The sequence below is a fragment of the Nyctereutes procyonoides genome, unplaced genomic scaffold, assembly GCF_905146905.1.
Source record: "Nyctereutes procyonoides isolate TBG_1078 unplaced genomic scaffold, NYPRO_anot_genome, whole genome shotgun sequence".
Classification (NCBI taxonomy): Eukaryota; Metazoa; Chordata; class Mammalia; order Carnivora; family Canidae; genus Nyctereutes; species Nyctereutes procyonoides.
The window spans coordinates 12,305,456-12,325,260 of record NW_026575159.1 but is presented as its reverse complement, the minus strand read 5'-3'; the positions used below and the strand labels follow the sequence as shown (position 1 = coordinate 12,325,260).

General features: G+C 40.7%; 1 protein-coding gene across 1 annotated transcript in view; it reads left to right on the top strand.

Moving 5' to 3' along the window:
* Window positions 1–10,014, top strand: part of EXT1 (exostosin glycosyltransferase 1) — a 286,034-nt gene extending 276,020 nt beyond the window's left edge. Inside the window, exons 9-11 of the mRNA XM_055314008.1 lie at window positions 3,482–3,642; window positions 5,847–6,018; window positions 9,463–10,014. Of these exons, the coding sequence (XP_055169983.1) occupies window positions 3,482–3,642; window positions 5,847–6,018; window positions 9,463–9,648 (519 nt within the window). The 3' untranslated portion in view covers window positions 9,649–10,014. The remainder of the gene's footprint in view (window positions 1–3,481; window positions 3,643–5,846; window positions 6,019–9,462) is intronic.
* The last annotated feature ends 9,791 nt before the right edge of the window (window positions 10,015–19,805 follow it).

Genomic DNA, 19,805 nt, shown 5'->3' with positions numbered 1-19,805 from the left:
CACAGGGAAAGCAGCACATGGACACCAGCGTGTCGTCAACACAACCATGGCATATATTTAAGTCATTATCCCGTGACCTCAAGTACTCCTGCATCTCACATCTTCCACTGGGCAGCAAGAGGGCACTCAACAGTTGGTTGTTTTGTTTTGTTTTGTTTTGTTTTTCCTGTCCCATGGTCAAATATCTTTGAGCATCTGTGATGTTTCCATGGGCTGGTGAATTTCTTTCTCAAAGACCAGCAATTCCAGACGCTCCGTGCATGCTGGGAGGAATGTGTGCCCTACATGAAGTAATTAGAAGTCTGTGGATGGAAAATGATATATAAATTTAAGAGTCTGGTGGTCTGGTTTACTTTTGCCTGCTGATCTTGGAGTGATCCTGTCACCTGACATGGTCAAGGACAAAGGACTTCTCTTTTTTAAAGTGAATAGATGTTCATTTTATTTCCTCTCTCAGGAGTCTCCGCTCGTTTAAATGCCTCTCCGTAGTAGTCAGGATAGATTTTTAAGCAGCATTCTGTAAAGGGTGTTAGATATAGTTGGTTTGCAGTTATTTACATTTATCGGAGTTGCTGCAAATTCTCAAAAGAAAACAGATGTTGGTTTTTAAGAGAAAAGGCCTCATAAGCTGACCTTTACCTCCTTTGATGTGCTAATGATCTTCTCGAAAGCAGAACTATCACAAGAATCATAGTTTTATCTGAATTTACTTTTGAGTTCCTTTGAAATGACTTGAAACAGCTTTGAGATAGTAATAAATTCATGTGATGAAAAAACCCCATCGGGTTCTATAGTAGTTGCCAGGACGTGTGTTTCCTTTTCAAAGAATAATGGAAAACCCCAAAGAGCGCTGACAGCCAGGCTGATTCTTTGACGACGGGCTTCATAATATATTGGCCCATCAGTTGGCACCATTAGTATTGAGCGCCAGTGATGGCATGCCGGTTATCACAACCCGATTTCAATCTTCTGGCAAATACCGTCTGCTCCCCCGCTGCTGTCTTCGCGATCCCCTGTGTCCCAACAAGCTTTCTTAACGTATTTTCCAACACCCTATTTTTTTTCTGGATGTTTTCATTTGGGAGGAACAAGCTATATTCTTGAGGCTCTTTTATCTTGAGTTAGGGCATGAAACTAGATTTTCATTACAATTTGAATTTATGACTATTCACAAAAATAGTGACTTCTAGGCCCAAAGGGTTCAGAGATAAAAACGACCCTCACAGATCACTCAGGCCAGCGCTCCTGAAGGATGGAGTGTGTGTACCTCAGTTTTGCATACTTCATGGCAAGCATATTTCAACAATTGTATTTACTGTTTGTCAGAAAACAGTATAGCAAGCAACCAAACCAGGGTTTCTCTGGCAGGTTTACCTAGGATGAGGCTGAGGGGGGAGTGGAGGGAGAGAATGCCTGGGGCAGTTTAAAGAAAAGTAGGAAAGAAGTAATTGTATGGTGTGGGGATGTGGCAAGAAGGGAATGATGTTGTACATTTGGTGAAAGCTTGTGAACTACTGATCCAGGCTGATTTGCTTTGTTCTTTTAATTGAGATAACATTTGTAACATGAAATTAACCATTTTAAAGTGAATAATTGAATGGCATTTACTGCATTCAAAATGCCAGGCAGCCACCAGTTCTATCTTACTCAAAACCATTTTCATTGCCCAGAAAAGAGACCTCAAATCTACTAATCAGTCACTCCCTAGATTTTAGAACCGCAGATCTGTTTTGTGGATTCACCGCTTCTGGGAATTTCTACAATATGTGGCCTCTTGTGGGTGGCTTCTTTCACTCAGCATGCTGTTTGCAGCGTTCATCCATAGTCTAAGTATTTCATTCCTTTGTAGAGCTGAGTAACATTCCACCATATGGATATACCATGGTTGGTTTATGTATTTATTCATCAGTTGATAGAACCTGGGTTGTTTTCAACCACTGTTGGCTGTTGCCATTGCTTTTCGACCTCTAGGAGGTGGGAACTGGACTTGGCACCATCACTCAGTTCCCAGCCACCATCACAGCGCTGCTACTGGAAATATTTGTGGAATAAATGGAATTTCCATTTGCATTGCTTATGAAGAAGAGATAAGAAAGGTTGTAGGGTGAATGTATAACCTGTATAAGAGTTAAATTGTTCTCAGTGCTATAGCAACAGAACTAAAAGAAGGCTATGGTAACAGTACTTACCAAATTTGAAACCAGAAGGCTGGGTTTGCACCTTGACTCTGCCACTTACTAGTTCGGGAAAATTACTTGCACCTCCATGTACCTTAGCTTCCCTCTCTGCAAATCGGAAACTGTAAAATGACGTACTTCTCAGGGTTATTGGAAGATTACATGAGTTCAAATGTGTAAGTACTATAACCAGAGCATTACATGATTATGAGCATTATATGATCGTTTGCTGTTACTGTTTTAATTTTTTTACTTCCTATGTATTTATTTATCATTCATCAAACAATCCTAGCAAGTCAGAAATTCGCTCACACATTTGAAAACAGACGATTTGCTAATTATAAATGTCAGTTTTTAACAGGTTGAGAAGTACCTGCTTTGGGTTACTATTAGCACTGGAAAGTTACTTCCCTGCATTTTCTTTAAAATAATCATATCGGGATCCCTGGGTGGCGCAGCGGTTTATCGCCTGCCTTTGTCCCAGGGCACGATCCTGGAGATCCAGGATCGAATCCCACGTCGGGCTCCCACTGCATGGAGCCTGCTTCTCCCTCTGCCTGTGTCTCTGCCTCTCTCTCTCTCACTGTGTGCCTATCATAAATAAATTTAAAAAATTAAAAAAAAAATAAAATAATCATATGGCTTCACTTGGCCTCTTCCCCACTTACTCTTAGTGATTTTTCATTATGGATGCTTTTTCTAGATTTCCTTTATGCTGAGCATCTTCAAACCTGAGAGGCCTGACTTACATTTCTCTCTGATACCCGCTCTGAAATCCTGTTAGAACTTGTGTGGTTTTTAAACATCTAAACATCTTTTCTCTCGCTCTTAAGACGATGCTTTTCTTTTAGTCACTTTGGCTTTGCCATATTGCTAGTCGTGATGCATGCTGTATATTCATCCTCTGGATGTATATAGGAAATCTCCCGTTTATAAAACAAGCATTTGTGCCTCGCATGAATCAGTGGTCACGTGCACCGTGGAGGGAGAAGGGGGAGGAAAAAGCAACTGCTTTTGTGACTTGTGTTTTTGCTTGAACAAACTGGATCCTAAAGGACACATCGACGATTTCTTTTCTTCTTTCGTTTCTGCACTAATCTGAAGTTTCAACAGAAAACATTAACATGTGCATAATTATGGGGCAAAATGTCAAGCAGTCGGTTTAATTTGCTGATGAATACATGGAATTAATGTTTCGCAACAGTCCTGGGATTTCGCGTTATGAATTAGCAGGGGGAAGGTAATGTTTTGTTGACATTTGTTAACACTGTTGATTGCTTGTTTGGCTTGTGTTCCACCTGCAGGTGGATTTTGCCTTCACAGTGTGGCAGAGCTTCCCTGAGAGGATTGTGGGGTACCCTGCACGCAGCCATTTCTGGGATAACTCTAAGGAGCGGTGGGGGTACACGTCCAAGTGGACAAACGACTACTCCATGGTGTTGACAGGAGCTGCTATTTACCACAAGTGAGGAATTTAGATATCTTGCATATCGATTTTTATATGACTCCTTATATATTAGCTTCTGGCTGTTGCATAATCAGAAACTTGTGCCAAATCTTGTTAACAACATTAACAAAAATCAGCCTGCATCGCTGTTTACCTTCCAGCAGTGCGGCCAACATGTGTCTTTGAAGCCAGTAAAACCCTTTGGTTTACTGCATTTCCAGAACTAAGGGTAGAGTAACATCTTCAGTTTGTCTGAAACTGGAGGACAGACTCACATATATCGAGTAACGGAACATTTCAAATAACAGCAACAAAAGTAAATATTGAAGTATGCACCCCCAGGCATCATCTATGTGCTTGCGATTTACCCTAGAGTAAAAAAATAAGAATGAAAAATAAAAATCTTGCCTACGTGGGTTTTCTATTCTAACAAGGGGAGGACACCGTATTCATAATAATTCTCTAATAGGTTAAGGGAGTGAGTCATATAACAAAAAGGCAAAGAGGAGCTGGTCAAGGATCATGAAGGTAGAGGGGGATGTTCAAGGGTGGCTAGTGATCCTCATTGAACAGATGAGATCAGAGCAGAGACTTAAGAGAAGGAGAGGAAATCATCCAAGAGGATTTTTGTATGAAGAGTGCTCTGGTGAAGGGAACAGCTCAGCCAGAATGATGGCTAGATGCCCCAAGCCAGAGTGTTGGAGGAATATCAGGAAGACCAATGTGCTGAGAGTGGAATGAGTGGAAAACAGGAGAGAAAGAGGTTACAGGGGCCCAGATGCAGGACCTTGCTCTCCGTCATGAGGATTTCACTCTCCTCTGAGTGACATGGGATTCAGCATAGGGCTTTGAACAGAGTGGAGACATCTTTTTATATTTTAGTCATCCACACTGGGTGCTGTGTTGAGAATAGACTATACGGGGGCCAGTGTAAAAGCAGGACGTATTAGGAGGTGATTGGCATCTAGGCAAGAGATGATGGAGCCTAGGAGCCAGAAGTGGTAAGTAGTGATCAGATTATAGGCATATTTTGAAGATCTCTAGCATAATGTCTTAACAGATTAGATATAGAGTTGGATAATGGTGTTTGTTTGTTTGTTTGTTTGTTTTGATCCCAGGAACTGGAAAGATAGGCCATCAAGAGATGGGGAAAGCTCTTATAGATGGATTAGGTATTAGGGAAAATACAGGAGTTCAGTCTTGGGCAGGTTAAGACATCCAAAAGGATATGTTGGAAAAACAGCAGGGACAGAGATATACAGTTGGGGGTTGTTTGAATAGATGTGGTCCCTTAAAGCCAGGGCACTTAGGTAAGATTGCCAAATTAGTGAGTGTAGGTAGTTAATGTCACTGACTCGGTCATTAATAAAATCCCCATTCTTCTGCCTTAGTAAGGTGAACACACTAATTGTAACCTAGTCTTTTTTTTTAGTAAAGAATAGAGAATCTTGCCATCATGGGGGTAGAGTTGGAAGTACACAAGGAATAAGCATTTAGGTTGGCTGAATCTTGATCTTAAGACCCTACCTCTTAAAAGTTCATTGTTCGCTTTCTTCCCTGCCACTACCACTCAGTGAATCTGATTTATTCAAGTTATTTTTCTTATAAATACATGCAAATATGTCTCTCTTAATAGAATAGTAGAGTGAGAAATAATTCAACTTAATTATGGGTCCTCCATAATGATTGGCCACCAGATTATTTAGGAGTTTGCTTTAACAGTGTCAAAATAATATGGTTTATAGACCACGAAAATGGAATAGTATATTGTTGGATTCAGAATTATAGAATAGTATTGAATACAATTCTGATTAAACTAGTAACTAAAATTGTAAAGCAGTTTGTAAGGATATGTGGATTATGTGTAAGTAACTTCTCTTATCATCCGATTATTCGGTTTCTAACCAACCACCCTGATGTTAAAGTCATGCTGCCCGAGCAATATCTGCATCATTGTGTATCTCTGGGACCTTATTTCCTTATCTGTAAAGCAGGGATAATAATAATACCTGTATCATAGGCTCCTTATGAGGATTGTATGGCACATTCCTTGTAAAACACTTGAGAACATTATCTGACACATAGTATCATTGAAGTGATGGCTATTGTCATGATCATCATATGTTTAGAGATTCAAACAGTAAGTATAGGTTTCTTGTCAAAGAAGACCATCTCTGATTATATAATGATGGGCACCTATGAAACTTGTCTGGCTTTTACAGATATTATCACTACCTGTACACCCATTACCTGCCAGCCAGCTTGAAGAACATGGTGGACCAACTGGCCAACTGTGAGGACATTCTCATGAATTTCCTGGTGTCTGCTGTGACAAAATTGCCTCCAATCAAAGTCACCCAGAAGAAGCAGTATAAGGAGACAATGATGGGGCAGGTAAGAATAGAACTCTCCTTCTCTGCTTTGCTCACTGGTTGTTTAGCCTGAGGCAATGAGACTCACTGTTCCTCTAGGAAGGATAATGAGGAAATTTTTAAAAATCTCTAAAAGCCCCATAAGAGTATATGGTTGGCACATGGATGATTGGGAAGACGAGAGTCAAGGGTATCTTTATATCAAGAATGTAAAAGCTCTCATATAACCTACAAGGTGGCATGAGAAACATGTACCTTCTCCAGAGTTAAAGACCTACAGAGAATTTATGTAAGTTTATTGTAGGTACTTTATTTAATGAATAGCTAATAATATTGTCTTCAACACCCCCTTCTGGTGATTTCTCTTGAGTTGGGTGAGCACCTTGGTTACAGACCAGGAATCACGATCCTTGATCTTCCCCTAGAACACAAGTCAGTTACCTTCTGAAACTCAGTTGGCTCATCTCTAAAATGGAAAGGATAAAAATCAACCTCACAGGGTTGAGATAACATGTATGAAAACTAGGGACACCTGGGTGGCTCAGTGGTTGAGCCTCTGCCTTCAGGCAGGGCATGATCCTGGGAACCTGGATCCAGTCCCACATCAGGCTCCTAGCAGGGAGCCTGCTTCTCCCTCTGCCTGTGTCTCTGCCTCTCTCTCTCTCTCTCTCTCTCTCTCTCTCTCTCTGTCTCTCTCTGTGTGTGTGTCTCTCATGAATAAATAAATAAAATCTTCAAAAAAATTTTTTTAAATGTATGAAAACTTTTATGAAAGTAAAATATTGTTGAGTCATATAAGTTTAGTACTAAAGATAGTTACAAGGAAATATAATCCAACTTTCTCTTTTTATAAGTAAGAAAACTAGGACCCAGAGAATTTAAACATATTGCCACAAGTCACCTACTACTAGAGATAGAATTGGGAGTTGAATCCCAGGCTGTTCCTCCCACTACTGGTTATTTTACACCTCTGGGTTCGGTATCAGGCTGATCTGGCTAAGCTGAAACTCATCCACTTTTATTCATCTTGGACAGAGCCCAATACTTTATAGAAGAAATCAAAAACCTGTAGACCGTTTAGGTCCAGTCAGGTTAAATCATGGAGAATCCAACAGCATTTGAGTCAACCTGGAAGAATGTACTTGAGGGTTCTATCAGTTGAGTTGTTTGGGTTTTCCATGTACCTTGTCCCAGTCATTACTGAAAATCATATACAGATCTAGCTTTTGCAAAGGAAAACTTAACCAGACCTCACGTTAACACGGTTGATGGATTTTCCTTCACTAAATTCAGTAAAAGCAAAAACCTTACAGGATCTTAAGTGTATAAAATTTCATAAATAAAATAAAATAAAATTTCATAATTCAATATTTACAAACGTGTACAGATTGTCAGGCACTGATCTAGATACTGGTTATGACAGAACTGCGGTCCTTAATGAGCAATGAGTCTTGTGGCAAATTTTATTTCCCTCTAACTACTAAAAGAACACGCAAGGGGATTTGCAAGAACTTTTCATCTTTAAGGCTAGCAGACTAGTCACATTCAAGCCAGATATATTGAGTGGCTACTGTACGCCCAGGCATTTTTATCAATGTCATTCAAGGACGTAACATTCCTTTAGTATTGTGTGCTCAGAAACTTCTATGAACTTCCCTGAGGTTACACACTCTTTAGGAGTGGAACTCTAATAACACATGATTCCATAGGAGTTCATTTTCTATTCTTTTCATAGATTTGCCTAATTCTACCAAATAAGTATTTCAAGTGATTTTACACATATTTTGGGACAAATATAAATTTAACCTTAGATAGAACTTGATGTGTCTAGTTAGAAATGTACTGTATGTGGCCTCTCCTGCCCCCCCGCTTCCTGTCATACACATTAGTTTATTGAATGTGTGACTGGTAATATAAACGGATATCATGTGCTAGTAAGATTATGTTTTTATTATGCAGGAAATATATCTTCTCTAATATGTTGGTTGACCCAAAATAAATGTTAAAATCTACAGGCAAAAATGATACTTTGATTCAACTGGATTCTTTTTTTTTTTTTTTTCATTTGTAAGAGAAAATAATAAATTTAAGCTCTTGACAGTAGTTCTGGAGGTAGGGAGTCTGGCCCCACACCCATTCAGGACCAAAATAAGGTCCCTTTGGGACCAGTGTGCTCCAATAGAAACTCAGCTGGTCAGCTTAGTTAGAAACTTCTCTAACTTGCCAAGTAGAGTTCTCCTAGTGTAAAAGGATAGAACCTGAGCTCAGCCCCTTTTTAGCCTTGAACAAGCTTTCCTCATCTGTGCAGTGGGGATGTGATTACCCCGATGGGTAGGTGTCTTAACCAGGTTGTTGTGAGGAGGCCCAAATAAGCTGCATGGAAACACTTTACAAGTAGTGTTTTGTTTTTCTGCTGCTCAAAGGTAACTTGACATTTGTATTTACCTTCAGTGGTTCCTTTCAAGCATGTTGACTCTTGTGGTTTTTAAGTGACTCTGAGTGATTCTCACAGTAAAATGTACCTTCCTATGAAACCATTTTCTTTTTTTCTTTTTTTTTTTGAAACCATTTTCTAACAACACATGAGAATAAAAACCATTGAACATACATTCATGTATACATACATCATTGTCCAGATGCCTATCGGTAAATGAGGCTGGGTTTTTTTCCCCTCACCATCAGGTAGCCCCCTTTTTCTTTGTTTTATAAAAATGGAAATTTTTTTTTAAGATTTTATTTATTTATTCAGGAGAGACACAGAGAGAGAAAGAGAGAGGCAGAGACACAGGCAGAAGGAGAAGCAGGCTCCATGAAGGGAGCCCGACGTGGGACTCGATCCCGGGTCTCCAGGATCATGCCCTGGGCTGAAGGCAAGCGCTAAACTGCTGAGCCCCCAGGCTGCCCAAAAATGGAATTTTTAGAGACATTATGCTTATCTAAATTTCAGTACTTCCAGCTTTCCTTTAAATCAGTGTCCTCTACATGATCTAAAAATATGTAATCAGCCTTAGGCAAACACAGCTAAAGAGATGGTAACCATCTTTTCTGCTTCTCAGAATCAACCAAGTAAACCCGAGAGTTTTAGAATACTATCTTTGAAACCGTAAGCGCATGGTTAGACATCATATTTGATCACATGGACAAAGAGAAATTTTATGTTTACAGACCATAGTAGTTGAGGCTCAACTGGTGAATCATTCCCAGACTAGAGGATCAGTCAACGTGGAGCTTTGTTTGTATGTTGTGAACGTCAAGGAACATGGCATGTCTTAGGAAGACCTTCTGGCAAGGTTGACCTGCAGGACTAGTGCTTGCATCTTCCCCAGGCAGATTGGGAGGGTTGGGGGCGCGTCCAGACCCCAATCTCTGCCACTTGCCCTTGAACCTGACTTTGGTTTTCTGCAGCGTTCCCATCTTACCTTGCACTTCTCTCATTGTCTTCTTGGTTTGTCTCCCTTTTCCCCAGACTTCTCGGGCTTCCCGCTGGGCTGACCCTGACCACTTTGCCCAGCGACAGAGCTGCATGAATACGTTTGCCAGCTGGTTTGGCTACATGCCGCTGATCCACTCGCAGATGAGGCTCGACCCTGTCCTCTTTAAAGACCAGGTCTCTATTCTGAGGAAGAAATACCGAGACATTGAGCGACTTTGAGGAATCCAGCCAAGTGGGGGAGGGGAAGCGAGAAGGGACGGGGTCAAGCTGCTCTCTCTTCCCAGTGCAGATCTGCTCAGCAGCAGAGCCAGATTGTGCCAAGTATCCAAATAATCTTAGATGAACAGAATGACAAAAAAAGGAAAAAAGAAAAAAAAAAAGGCCAATGAAAACTCGACTCCTGGCTCCTGGGACTGCACAGGACTGCTCCAAACTCACCTCACTGGCTTCTATGTCCCAAGACTAGGTTGTGTACAGTTTAATTATGGAACATTAAATAATTATTTTTGAAATGATTGCTATGCAGGTTTAAACTTTTTTAATGATCAAAACTATTAAAAACCAGAGTTCTTTCTTTAATCAAAATTGTGTTGGTTGTGAATATTTCAAAGCTGCTACTCTTCTTCCCACAAACATCATTGTCCTTGGTCATGCAGGGTTTCCTGCGGTTACAAGTGCTCAAACTTCATGGAAGACACAAGAAGTCACTGCACCCAATGTCGAGAAATAATATCAAGCATAAGTTAAGACAAGTTCATTATTCCACTTTGCCAATATAAATTGTTTTCCACTTGGAATTTGCAGATCCACTTGAACTTCTATCTCTAATATGTTGCTGCATGAGAGAAAGTATTATGAGCTCCAGGTAGACAGTTGTAACAGAAAACCTTATGTCTCAGATATAGAGGTGTGATAATCTTTTGCACTGGGGGTAGGGTTTGGCGAGGAGTTAATACCAAGAAAACACTAGTATAATTAAGAATGTTCAGTTTACACAAGGACCCATCCAGACAATCCACCAGCATATTAGCGAGATGGATATACTGACCCACAGCAGTAACCCAAGGCTCTTCAGGGATTGTGGGCTAGATTATGCATTTCACCATTGACACACAGCTGCTGAGAGCTGGGGGATGGCTTTGGTTTAGAGATGGGCGAACAGTGTGTCGGTGGTGGACCAGGAGTCACGAGATGAGCTCTTTATGTTTGCAAAAACCTCGAGTTTCAGAGGCTTCTCTGCTGAGAAGGTAGTACTCACGTATAAAGTGTCTCCGTGGAACACGAGCCTTGCTGAGAAGTCACTGAGGTTGACCTCACCACTGGGATCCTGATACCACTTGTGGGCAGACCTTGTTTTGAGCAAGAACTTGGCAAAAAAAATAATCAGAAACAAATGTGCATACTGCTTTCTGTCACTGTAATTTTTAAATTGGTAAAGAAGCTGAGTTGTGCTTCTTGTTAGAACATTTCTCTGCACATGCTGCTTTTAGTTTCTGGTTATTGTAAAACTGCAAGTACAAACAAAATGTATATGTGTGTGTATATACACACACACACACACACATGTCCCTTAACTCCCTTGTAAAAGATGAAGATTTCTGGTATTAAATGCCTTCTTCTACTTGGAAGAGGCAAGAGAGAATAGAGGGGAAGGTTTGTGGGTCCTACAACCTCTTATTCTGAATAAACAAGAAACACTTTAGATTTTTTTCCCATAAACTCTCATAGAGCTCATAAATGTATTGCAGCGTTGGCTGAGAAGACAATTCCATCACAGAATTATGTTCAAATCACTCCAAGTGCCTGGCTTAGGTCAGTGGGAGCCATAAATCCGGGAGACTTGAACTCATCTTGCTTTGTAGATGTCCTGAAGGGAGAGAGGGCTGGTGAGAGAGCAAGGAAGAAGGGCCCTGTGGACAGGGGAGAAATTGGGTGTTTGCAGAGGCCCAGAGAGGTGGCTGTGCTGCCTGGTAATGGAGTGAGGGCCGCCTGTGCGTGCAGATACTGCCTTGTGAGTGGCGTGTGGGCAAGGAAGTTCAGTGAAAGGGGGGCTTTCTCTGCAGCCTCAGATCTCAGGACAGTTCTCGAGGGTTCTCTGTCCTCCAGTTTGACCCAGTGTTAGTCCATTTTTAAACATGTGACATTTTCTCCTAAGAGGATGTGTTTCTCTTACATGTGTGTTGAAAAATAATTCTTAAGTCCATGATACTTGCACTTTCTCTGATACAACTTCCTCTGAAATACCCAGTATAATAGATTCTGTGCCATTTGAGCTGCAGCTCCCGGCGACTTCCAGGGTTAGCAAGGAATCCTTTGTCACCTGGTCTTTGCAGATTCGTATTTAAATGAATGTTTTTAGGACTGCCAAATTATTCTTGTCTCTTCCTCCTTTGCAGAAATGTGAATGCAATGTTTTGTTCAACGACCCCCGAGCCAACTTGAAACTCGTGTTGTCACTTGGCTTGCAGAACCGTGTCCCTAATTGTACCAGTCACATGAATAGATTCAGGGAACCGCTGTGCCAGATTTACCTGTCACAAAGCTCACAGGGTATATTCTCCACAAACTGTATGTGTTACATGAAAGAAAAAAAAAGACAGTAATTATAAATGAGAACAGGATCTGACACACTCAGCCCCTTTAAATCTCCATGGTTTCATTTCATGTCATTGTCTGAGCAAATCTCTTTGGGATGCCAGCTAGTGTGTTCTTTTCCCATTTGGAGCATACAGCTGGGAATTGAACAATGCTTAGCAAATCAGTGAGGCCCAATAGTAAGATGTAATTTTAATTCACTTAGGCAAGAGTTATATTTCACTGCAGCAAGTTGGCAAATCGTAACCATCTCTGTAGGGTGTCAGGAGTTATCTCTCAGTCAAGTTTAATGATAACCAGGTGTCCCTAAGTGGGCCAACATGGATTGGGTAGAAGCCAAGGCCAGCAAATGCATTGCCAACCCTGTAATGAATTACATGCAGAAACTCCATTGAGGACTCCACCACTGACAATTTCTACACAACATCTTTTCCAGCTCCACATTAGGACATATGATCTTAAGAATAATTTTTTAAGCTGGTTTATGTGTTTATATGAAAAGGTTTATAAGTATCAAATCAAGTTTGCATATACATGGAATCGACCACCACCTTTGTTGAAAACGAATAACCCAACACAAGCTGTAGACAAAAACCCATGAAACAATCCTTGTAGTCATATCACAGAAGATCATGTAGCTGCATGAGCCCACCTGAACATAGCACACTTCCCAAAGGATGCTTCAGAGGAAAGTGAATAAATGTCTCCTACCTGGAATCTTACGTGCATTACAGTTTAATTTCTTATTACAAATGGTGCTCAGAGAAGGACCGAGCTCGGTTGCTTCTTTCAATTTTTCTTTCGGAGTGATTTTTGTTTTTCATTTCCAGTAGGCGATATTAGCCTTTACTTTAGCGGTTCTGGATACCTGGTCACTTGAAGGACTGTTACGCTGGTGGCCTTTCAAAAAGGTTACTCAACTTTAATTGAGGGTGAGATGAATGACTATGAATAGATCTGTATACTGCCTTTTTTTTTTTTTTGTCTTTTCAAAGTTAGCTCTTAAGAACTAATGAAATTTTAATCAAACCTGTTTGAAGGCCAGGAGTGGGGAAAAGACAGCTGTGCCTGTGAGAATCTAACTAAGACCCTTGCTGGACAGCCTGAATTAAGGATGCAAGAGCCAAAGCAGACTTCCAGACCTGAAGGTATCCTACACTCCTTCCCTCCAGTCTCTGAGAGCTCCAGTTTTTAAAAGGACCAGTTATTGCTGTGAACTCCTCAATAAAAATGTCCCTGCCTTCTAATAGTTAATATAATTGACATGCGGTGGTGCAGCAGAACTGGAATTGCTGAATTCATCTGCCTAGTTTCCATTTTCAGATGGCTTTGTCATTCTTGGCCAGATTTAAGCAAGAAAGTTTTACTGCCGGCCTCATTTTCTCAGGCATGCTTGAGGGCGACAAAGTTGTTTTGACTTTTCAGTGAATAAGCGTTACTATCAGACGGTGCTACACCTGTCTCCCTCAGTCTCAGAACTTAAGCATGCAGACATTAGATTATTTTTTCGACTCTGGGTCTACTTTTTAGAAATGGGTTCCAGCATCCTTCAGAACACAGCCTCTTCCATCAAGTCGGTAACCCTGTCCAGATGCTGAGCATGGGTAGAAAAGCTGTTATTTGCAATACAATCTTCAACAACGAAGATGACTCCTGAAAACCTTTTTTTTTTTTTTACACCTTTTCCAGAAATCAAAGAATTTTATCATCATGGTTTTTACTTAGCAGGGACTGTCTGTAGTTGTCAAGTCCCACCATGTTCCATATTGGGAGCCTAGATGAACTCCCCAAAGTCAGGACCTCCAACGCCCAGTTAAGTAGAAGAGGAAGTGTGGATCATCCTCCAGAACAAGAGGCAAGTAGCAACCATCGAGAAAGCCCTCCGATGAGCATGGTCTCACTCTTGTTTAAAATCAATCAAACTAGTCTTCCAGTCACTCTACTTTTGTAATAATTTGCCTCTTAGGCTTCAAAGGCCCTTTGATTTCCACAATAGTTCTCTCTACTCCTACAGGGCGAGGTCTTTTTCTTTTCTGTTGTAAGATTACTAAGTGGGGACCATGCAAATGACCTGGTTACCATGTAATGAGCCTTGTATGTTTACTTTGAGAGAAAAATACATGTGGGATATGGTGAGGGGTAGAGGAAGTGCACTGAAAACAAACTATTTTAGGCGACAAATTGTAACGCAAAAAAAAAAAGCATAGAAAGTATACTGTATTTTGTATCTGATGTACACTTGGGATGGTTTTCAAAGATATTGCCAATGTCTTTGTAGTCTCCCCACAGGTCTCCTCTGGAGTGTTTACCCCATGTGTGGTAGACTATTAATTACTTAATGCAATGAAGCCCTGAAGTGTGTTGGAGAGAGCGTGTGCGAGAAAATACAAAGCCATAGATCTTGATTTACTTCACTGACCTGTGTAACTTTATGTCTGGGTTTTGCCATCTGAGATAGATTGTTTTATAGCAAGTGTCACCAAAGACTTTTTCCTTCCAATTTATAGAAGAAGAAAAAAAAGATAAAATATTAATAAACGACATGACTTTTCATCGGCGCGGTGCTCATTCCATCTTTTCTGTTGATGACTGGAAGGTGTCAGTTCTCAGGGAGGGGGGGATTCTGTGTGCTGGGGGCAGCAGAGCTTGCGGGGGGAGCTTCTGGGGGAGGCAGGCTGCACCCACGTGGGCTGGAGGCAGGTCCCACTCTCCCCGCCTGGATGCAGCCCAGAGCCCAGCCTGGCGGGGAGCACGGTGCTGCCAGGACCCAGCCATCTTCCAGGCCAGATGCAGCTGGTGCTGTTGGAAGCAGGCCAGGGTGAATGGTGGGGACATGGCCAGTTCCCAGCGTTCCTCCACACAGACGCTGGGACAGCGTGGCAGGGCCGGGCCCAGAGCATCTGGAGCCTGACAGCTGTAGCCATTACTCCCTTTGGTTTCAACTACTGTGTAGAGCTCATGAATTACTGGCTGGCGAAGCATTTATTAGACTGGCATTTCTCAAAAGAATGTATAAATGGTTCCAGGTGTGAGTGCAGCTCCATGCATCAGGACCACTGTAATCAGGTTTGTCCAGTAATGATCCTTCTTTTAATCCCCCCTTCCCTCCTTCCACCCTCTTTCTTAGGGCATTTTTAGAGAGAAAAAAAAAAAAAACAAACATCTGCCACCGATGTCACATATTTGCAGGGAAGCATATGCCAAATTGCACTTGGAGATGTTGATTTGTTTTTGGCTATCAATCAAGTTTTATGTTTTGTGTTTCAGTGTGTCCATCTGTAAAATGGTGACTTCAGAATATCTATTTACTAATATTTTCTGAAACACTACTGTAGACTCAGCCCCATGCTAGGTACATCGGAGAGAATTTAAAAAAAAAAAAAAGAAACTACTCCCTGTCCTCAAGCAAGGTGGGGAGAAGTCAGGGTCGGGTTGGACAAGGCAAGTCCAAGGCAAGTCATCAGAGGAGTCTCAGCAAGGAATTTGCCAAGTCCTGGGTTCCACACTGGAACATGGTCCTGATGGTGCTACTTGTCAAATCTGGCCCTGCAACGTGACTGATGATAGAATCCCAAGTATGAGAGCACATTAGAGGGCTCACCGGAGAAGCAGCTGTAATTCAGCCCAACCCTACCTCACAGATAGGCAACGAATGCCATAGCATGCAAAAATACCTCGAGCAAACCTACTCAATAAATAAACAATGGTGTTGCTTTAGAATTTGAGCATTTCCACATCTGCTCACAGGCGACACCTAGAAGTTATTGGTGGACACTTGAGTCCCTCCATACCGGCCACCCTTAACACGATGCAGTCTTTCCAATTTGCAGGAACGCAGAGTAGGCTATGTTGCCTACTATCCGAGGCTCAGGTATGCTTTGGAGGATAGAGTGGAGGTGCTTGTCCACCAGGGTGGATCCAATGTTCGTGTTTGCTTTTGACCCCACTCAGATGAACTGCTCAGGTGCGCTGATTAAAGTCACAGTCTTTGGAACACGACCACCTGGGTTTGAATCTCGATTCTGCTCTTAATAGTCCTGTGACCTTATGGAAATTTCCTCTCCTCTCTATGTCTCATTTCCTCAGAAATGTACTAGTCTGTCCCTCGTAGGGTTCTCACAATGATGAAATAAATGAATAAATAACATGTTCTTCAAATAGCATCCAGTATATAATGAGAAGTATATTAAGTCTTACCTATTATTAGTAAATATTTTGCCAAAGTGGTTTGTTTTAATAATCTTTTCCTTAACCTGTTAAAAAGGAAACATTCTAAGTTTAATGTTCAGGATATTAATACTGACCCAGATTAAACTGGACCTTTCAAGTGTCCCAGGCATCTCGTTTCCAACTTCAATAATATTTTAATGTCTGTCAACATGAAATCATCCTAGCATCCATGAACAAGCAATCCATCAGCAGAAATTACATAAAGTCAAGTTTTTATTTTCTGGATGAACTTCTTTGGGGAATAGTATGGTTTCTTTTTTAAAAAATTCTCATTTAACAGAATATAGTTAAGGTGCCTCAGGACTAAAATGAAGTTTAGGTGCCAATTATTAGTGTTTCTTTTCCGGTGGCTTCAATTACATGAAGAAAGAGAACATGTTCTTGCCAATATGTAAATGATTTGCCAAGTTTGAATTTCTTTTCCAACCTATACTGCAAATAACCTGGTTTCCTTGGCTAACTCTACTTGTAAATCAAACCTAAAATGTGTCTTTAATCAGAGAGGATCAGTTATCCCATCTCAGAGTAGAGAAAAAACGGTCAAGCTATGAAGAGGGAGATTTGGAGGCTATTTGCACTGCTCCCCAAAGACCCGTATATACACGTTATTTCATAGCACGCTTTTTAAAAACTTAATATATAGCAAACATATTTCCACGTCATTACATCATCTTTAACCATCAAACTGTAATGAATGCATAGTACTCCATTGTACTGCTCTTCTACATTTTCCTTACTCAATCCCTAACTGTTGGAAATTTGGGAGTTTTAAAATTTCTCACGTTACAAATATTGTAGTCAACATTTGATTAATGTGAGCCATGCTATGATAAATATTCCTAAAGAAAAATCTTTGTTCACATCCATGACCAGTTTCTTAGGATGAGTCATAGACATAAAACCAGCAGGTCAAATATTAGAAATATTTTAAAGATTTTTGCTACATATTCACAGGACATTTCAATGTATTGTAATTCCTACTGAAAGGAAAAGTGAATTAACCTGATAAAAAGCTACCTGAAAAATCTCATAACTGTACTTTGGCAGCCATAATGTTTTTAAAAATTGGGGTCCATGAGGGCAAAATTAACAAAAGGTCATCTTCAGTGGTTAAAAAAAAAAGATATCATTCTTCTGGAGGGACTAATTTACTGGTATGAGCCCTCTTGTTGGATGTTGGGAAGTTTTTTCTAGGTAACATGTTCCTTACGTATCATCTTCGGGTTGCAATAGAGAGTAAAAGTGAAGCTTCCTTCTCAAATATTTTCCTCTTCCTTCTGGTAAGATCCATATCAATTAAGTTTTAATAAAAGCATTTTCAACATCATCCTCCACCGCAGCTAGTGCCTCTCATTTACCAGTAGCAGCCTGCTTTTCCTCTTTGCCTCTGAAGACTCATGACTTTAATGATGCTGTCCTCCACTCAACCCCACTCCTCCTGACTCCAGGGAAGGATGTATGTACCTGTCAAGTCGTTGAGACCCAATTCTAGATCATCTGTTGGTACCTTAAAAGGGAGGTACCATCTTTCCTCTAGCATTATTATGTGCATAACACAACACAGTAAGCTCTACAACTAACAGGATAACAAGGCCAAAAGTGCTGGAGAGTAGAAATTTTGCATGTCTTAGGGGAGACTTTATGGAAGATGTGTGAGATTTTAAGAAATAAATAACGATTTAACTATTAGACAAGGTGGGAAAAACACCGTTTATAAAGGGTGTTCTTATGAACTCAAACACCCTCCTCAGAAGTGTGTACAGAGGAAACAGTGAGAGCCTAGATCTGTGTGAAAGGCATCATCATCATCACACAAAGACACGGTTGGTTCAGTATGATATGGCTCAGGATGACTGTGTGGCTAATGGCAACTGCTTTCAGCAAAGCTAGAGTACGTAGGTGGTAATAATAATAATAATAGTAATAACTTCAATGAATCCCTTTCTCTTTTCTCCTAATGCAAAATTTTCAGTGCAAAATACTGAAATTGTGGATCATATCTGATTCTACTGCACTCACCAAAGTAAGCAGAGGGTAGCAGAAAGCATGGCACTGGAGACTTTTGAAATGGGAAAATTGACTTCCACTTCTGGTTGGGATGTAGAAAGTTGCAGGAGATTGTCACATTCATGCTTACAATGAATGCTAAGTTCAATAAGTTGTAATATCGTGGTAATTTAAATCCTGGCAGAGAGCCGCAGATGCAAAGAAATTTAAGTGAGCTAAATCTTAGGAAGAGATGATCCATTCCTGAGAGAAGGGCATCCTATGGCTGCTTTCATGCTAGCAACACCAGATTGTTATGTCATCAGAGAGCAGGTTACGGAGAAACCAGGTAAACTGCTAATGGACTTTAAGCAGTCATGGCAGGCTGGCATGAGGGACTCAATTCCTAGGTGACCCAGTCACAGATTGATCCACATCTACCTGCCATTTCTTCCCATGACAGCCTTATGAATTGTATGCAGAAGGAAACTGAATGCAGGACGGGAGAACTCAGAGAAATCCCCTTGAAACACCCTGGGTCTTCACTGGCTGGAGGACCATACCGACCAATATCTGAGAAAAATAGAAAATCCTTTCCATCCCAACATGTAGAGAATCATCATACTGTAAGTCAGTGGCCCACTAAAGATCAGGAGAAGAGCAGGAAAGCTAAGATCACCCAAAAGCACACAGGAGAGACCCCTTTAAGATTCACTGGACTTCTACTTGAGTGTGTGGCCATGACCAACCAAAGGCTGGGGGCAGGGCAAGAAAGTTAAGAAAAATCCCCCTGAGGTTCATGGGACCCTCACCAAGGGCAAAGCAGAAACTCCTCAAATTTTGAAAGCAAGGCATGAAAGTTGGGAAGGTCCATTCAAGGTACATAGGGCCTCTATCAAATGCAAGTTAATGGCTTACTGGGGACTGGGGACAGGGCAAGAGAGCAGAGATAAATGCCCAGAAGTACATAGAATTATCTCTCTGGCCAGAACGTGAAGAAAAGGGAACCCTTGTACACTGTTAGAGCAAATGCAAATTGCCATAGTGACTATGGAAAACAGTATGGAGGTTCCTCAAAATATTAGAAATAAAACTACTATATGATTTGGTAATCCCATTTATGAGTATATACCTGAAGGAAATGATATCACTTTCTGGAAGAAATTTCTACACCCTCATGTTCACTGTAGCATAATTTACAAGAACCAAGATAGAGAAATAATATAAGTGACCATCAATGCATGAATGGATAAAGAAAATGTAATATACACACATATAAAATATAATGTTACATACAATATTTTGTATATAATATATATTAATATAGGTAATTATTATATGACATTATTCAGCCTCAAAAAATAAAGAAATCATGACATTTGCAACAACATGGATGAACTTTGAAAACATTGTACTAAGTGAAATAAGTCAACATAGAAAGACACTGTATGTTCTCACCTATATGTAGAGTCTAAAAAAAACATACTCATAGGATTAGAGAATAGAATGGTGGTATTAGGGGTTGGGGGTTATGGGATAGGGAAATGAGTGAAGATAATCAAAGG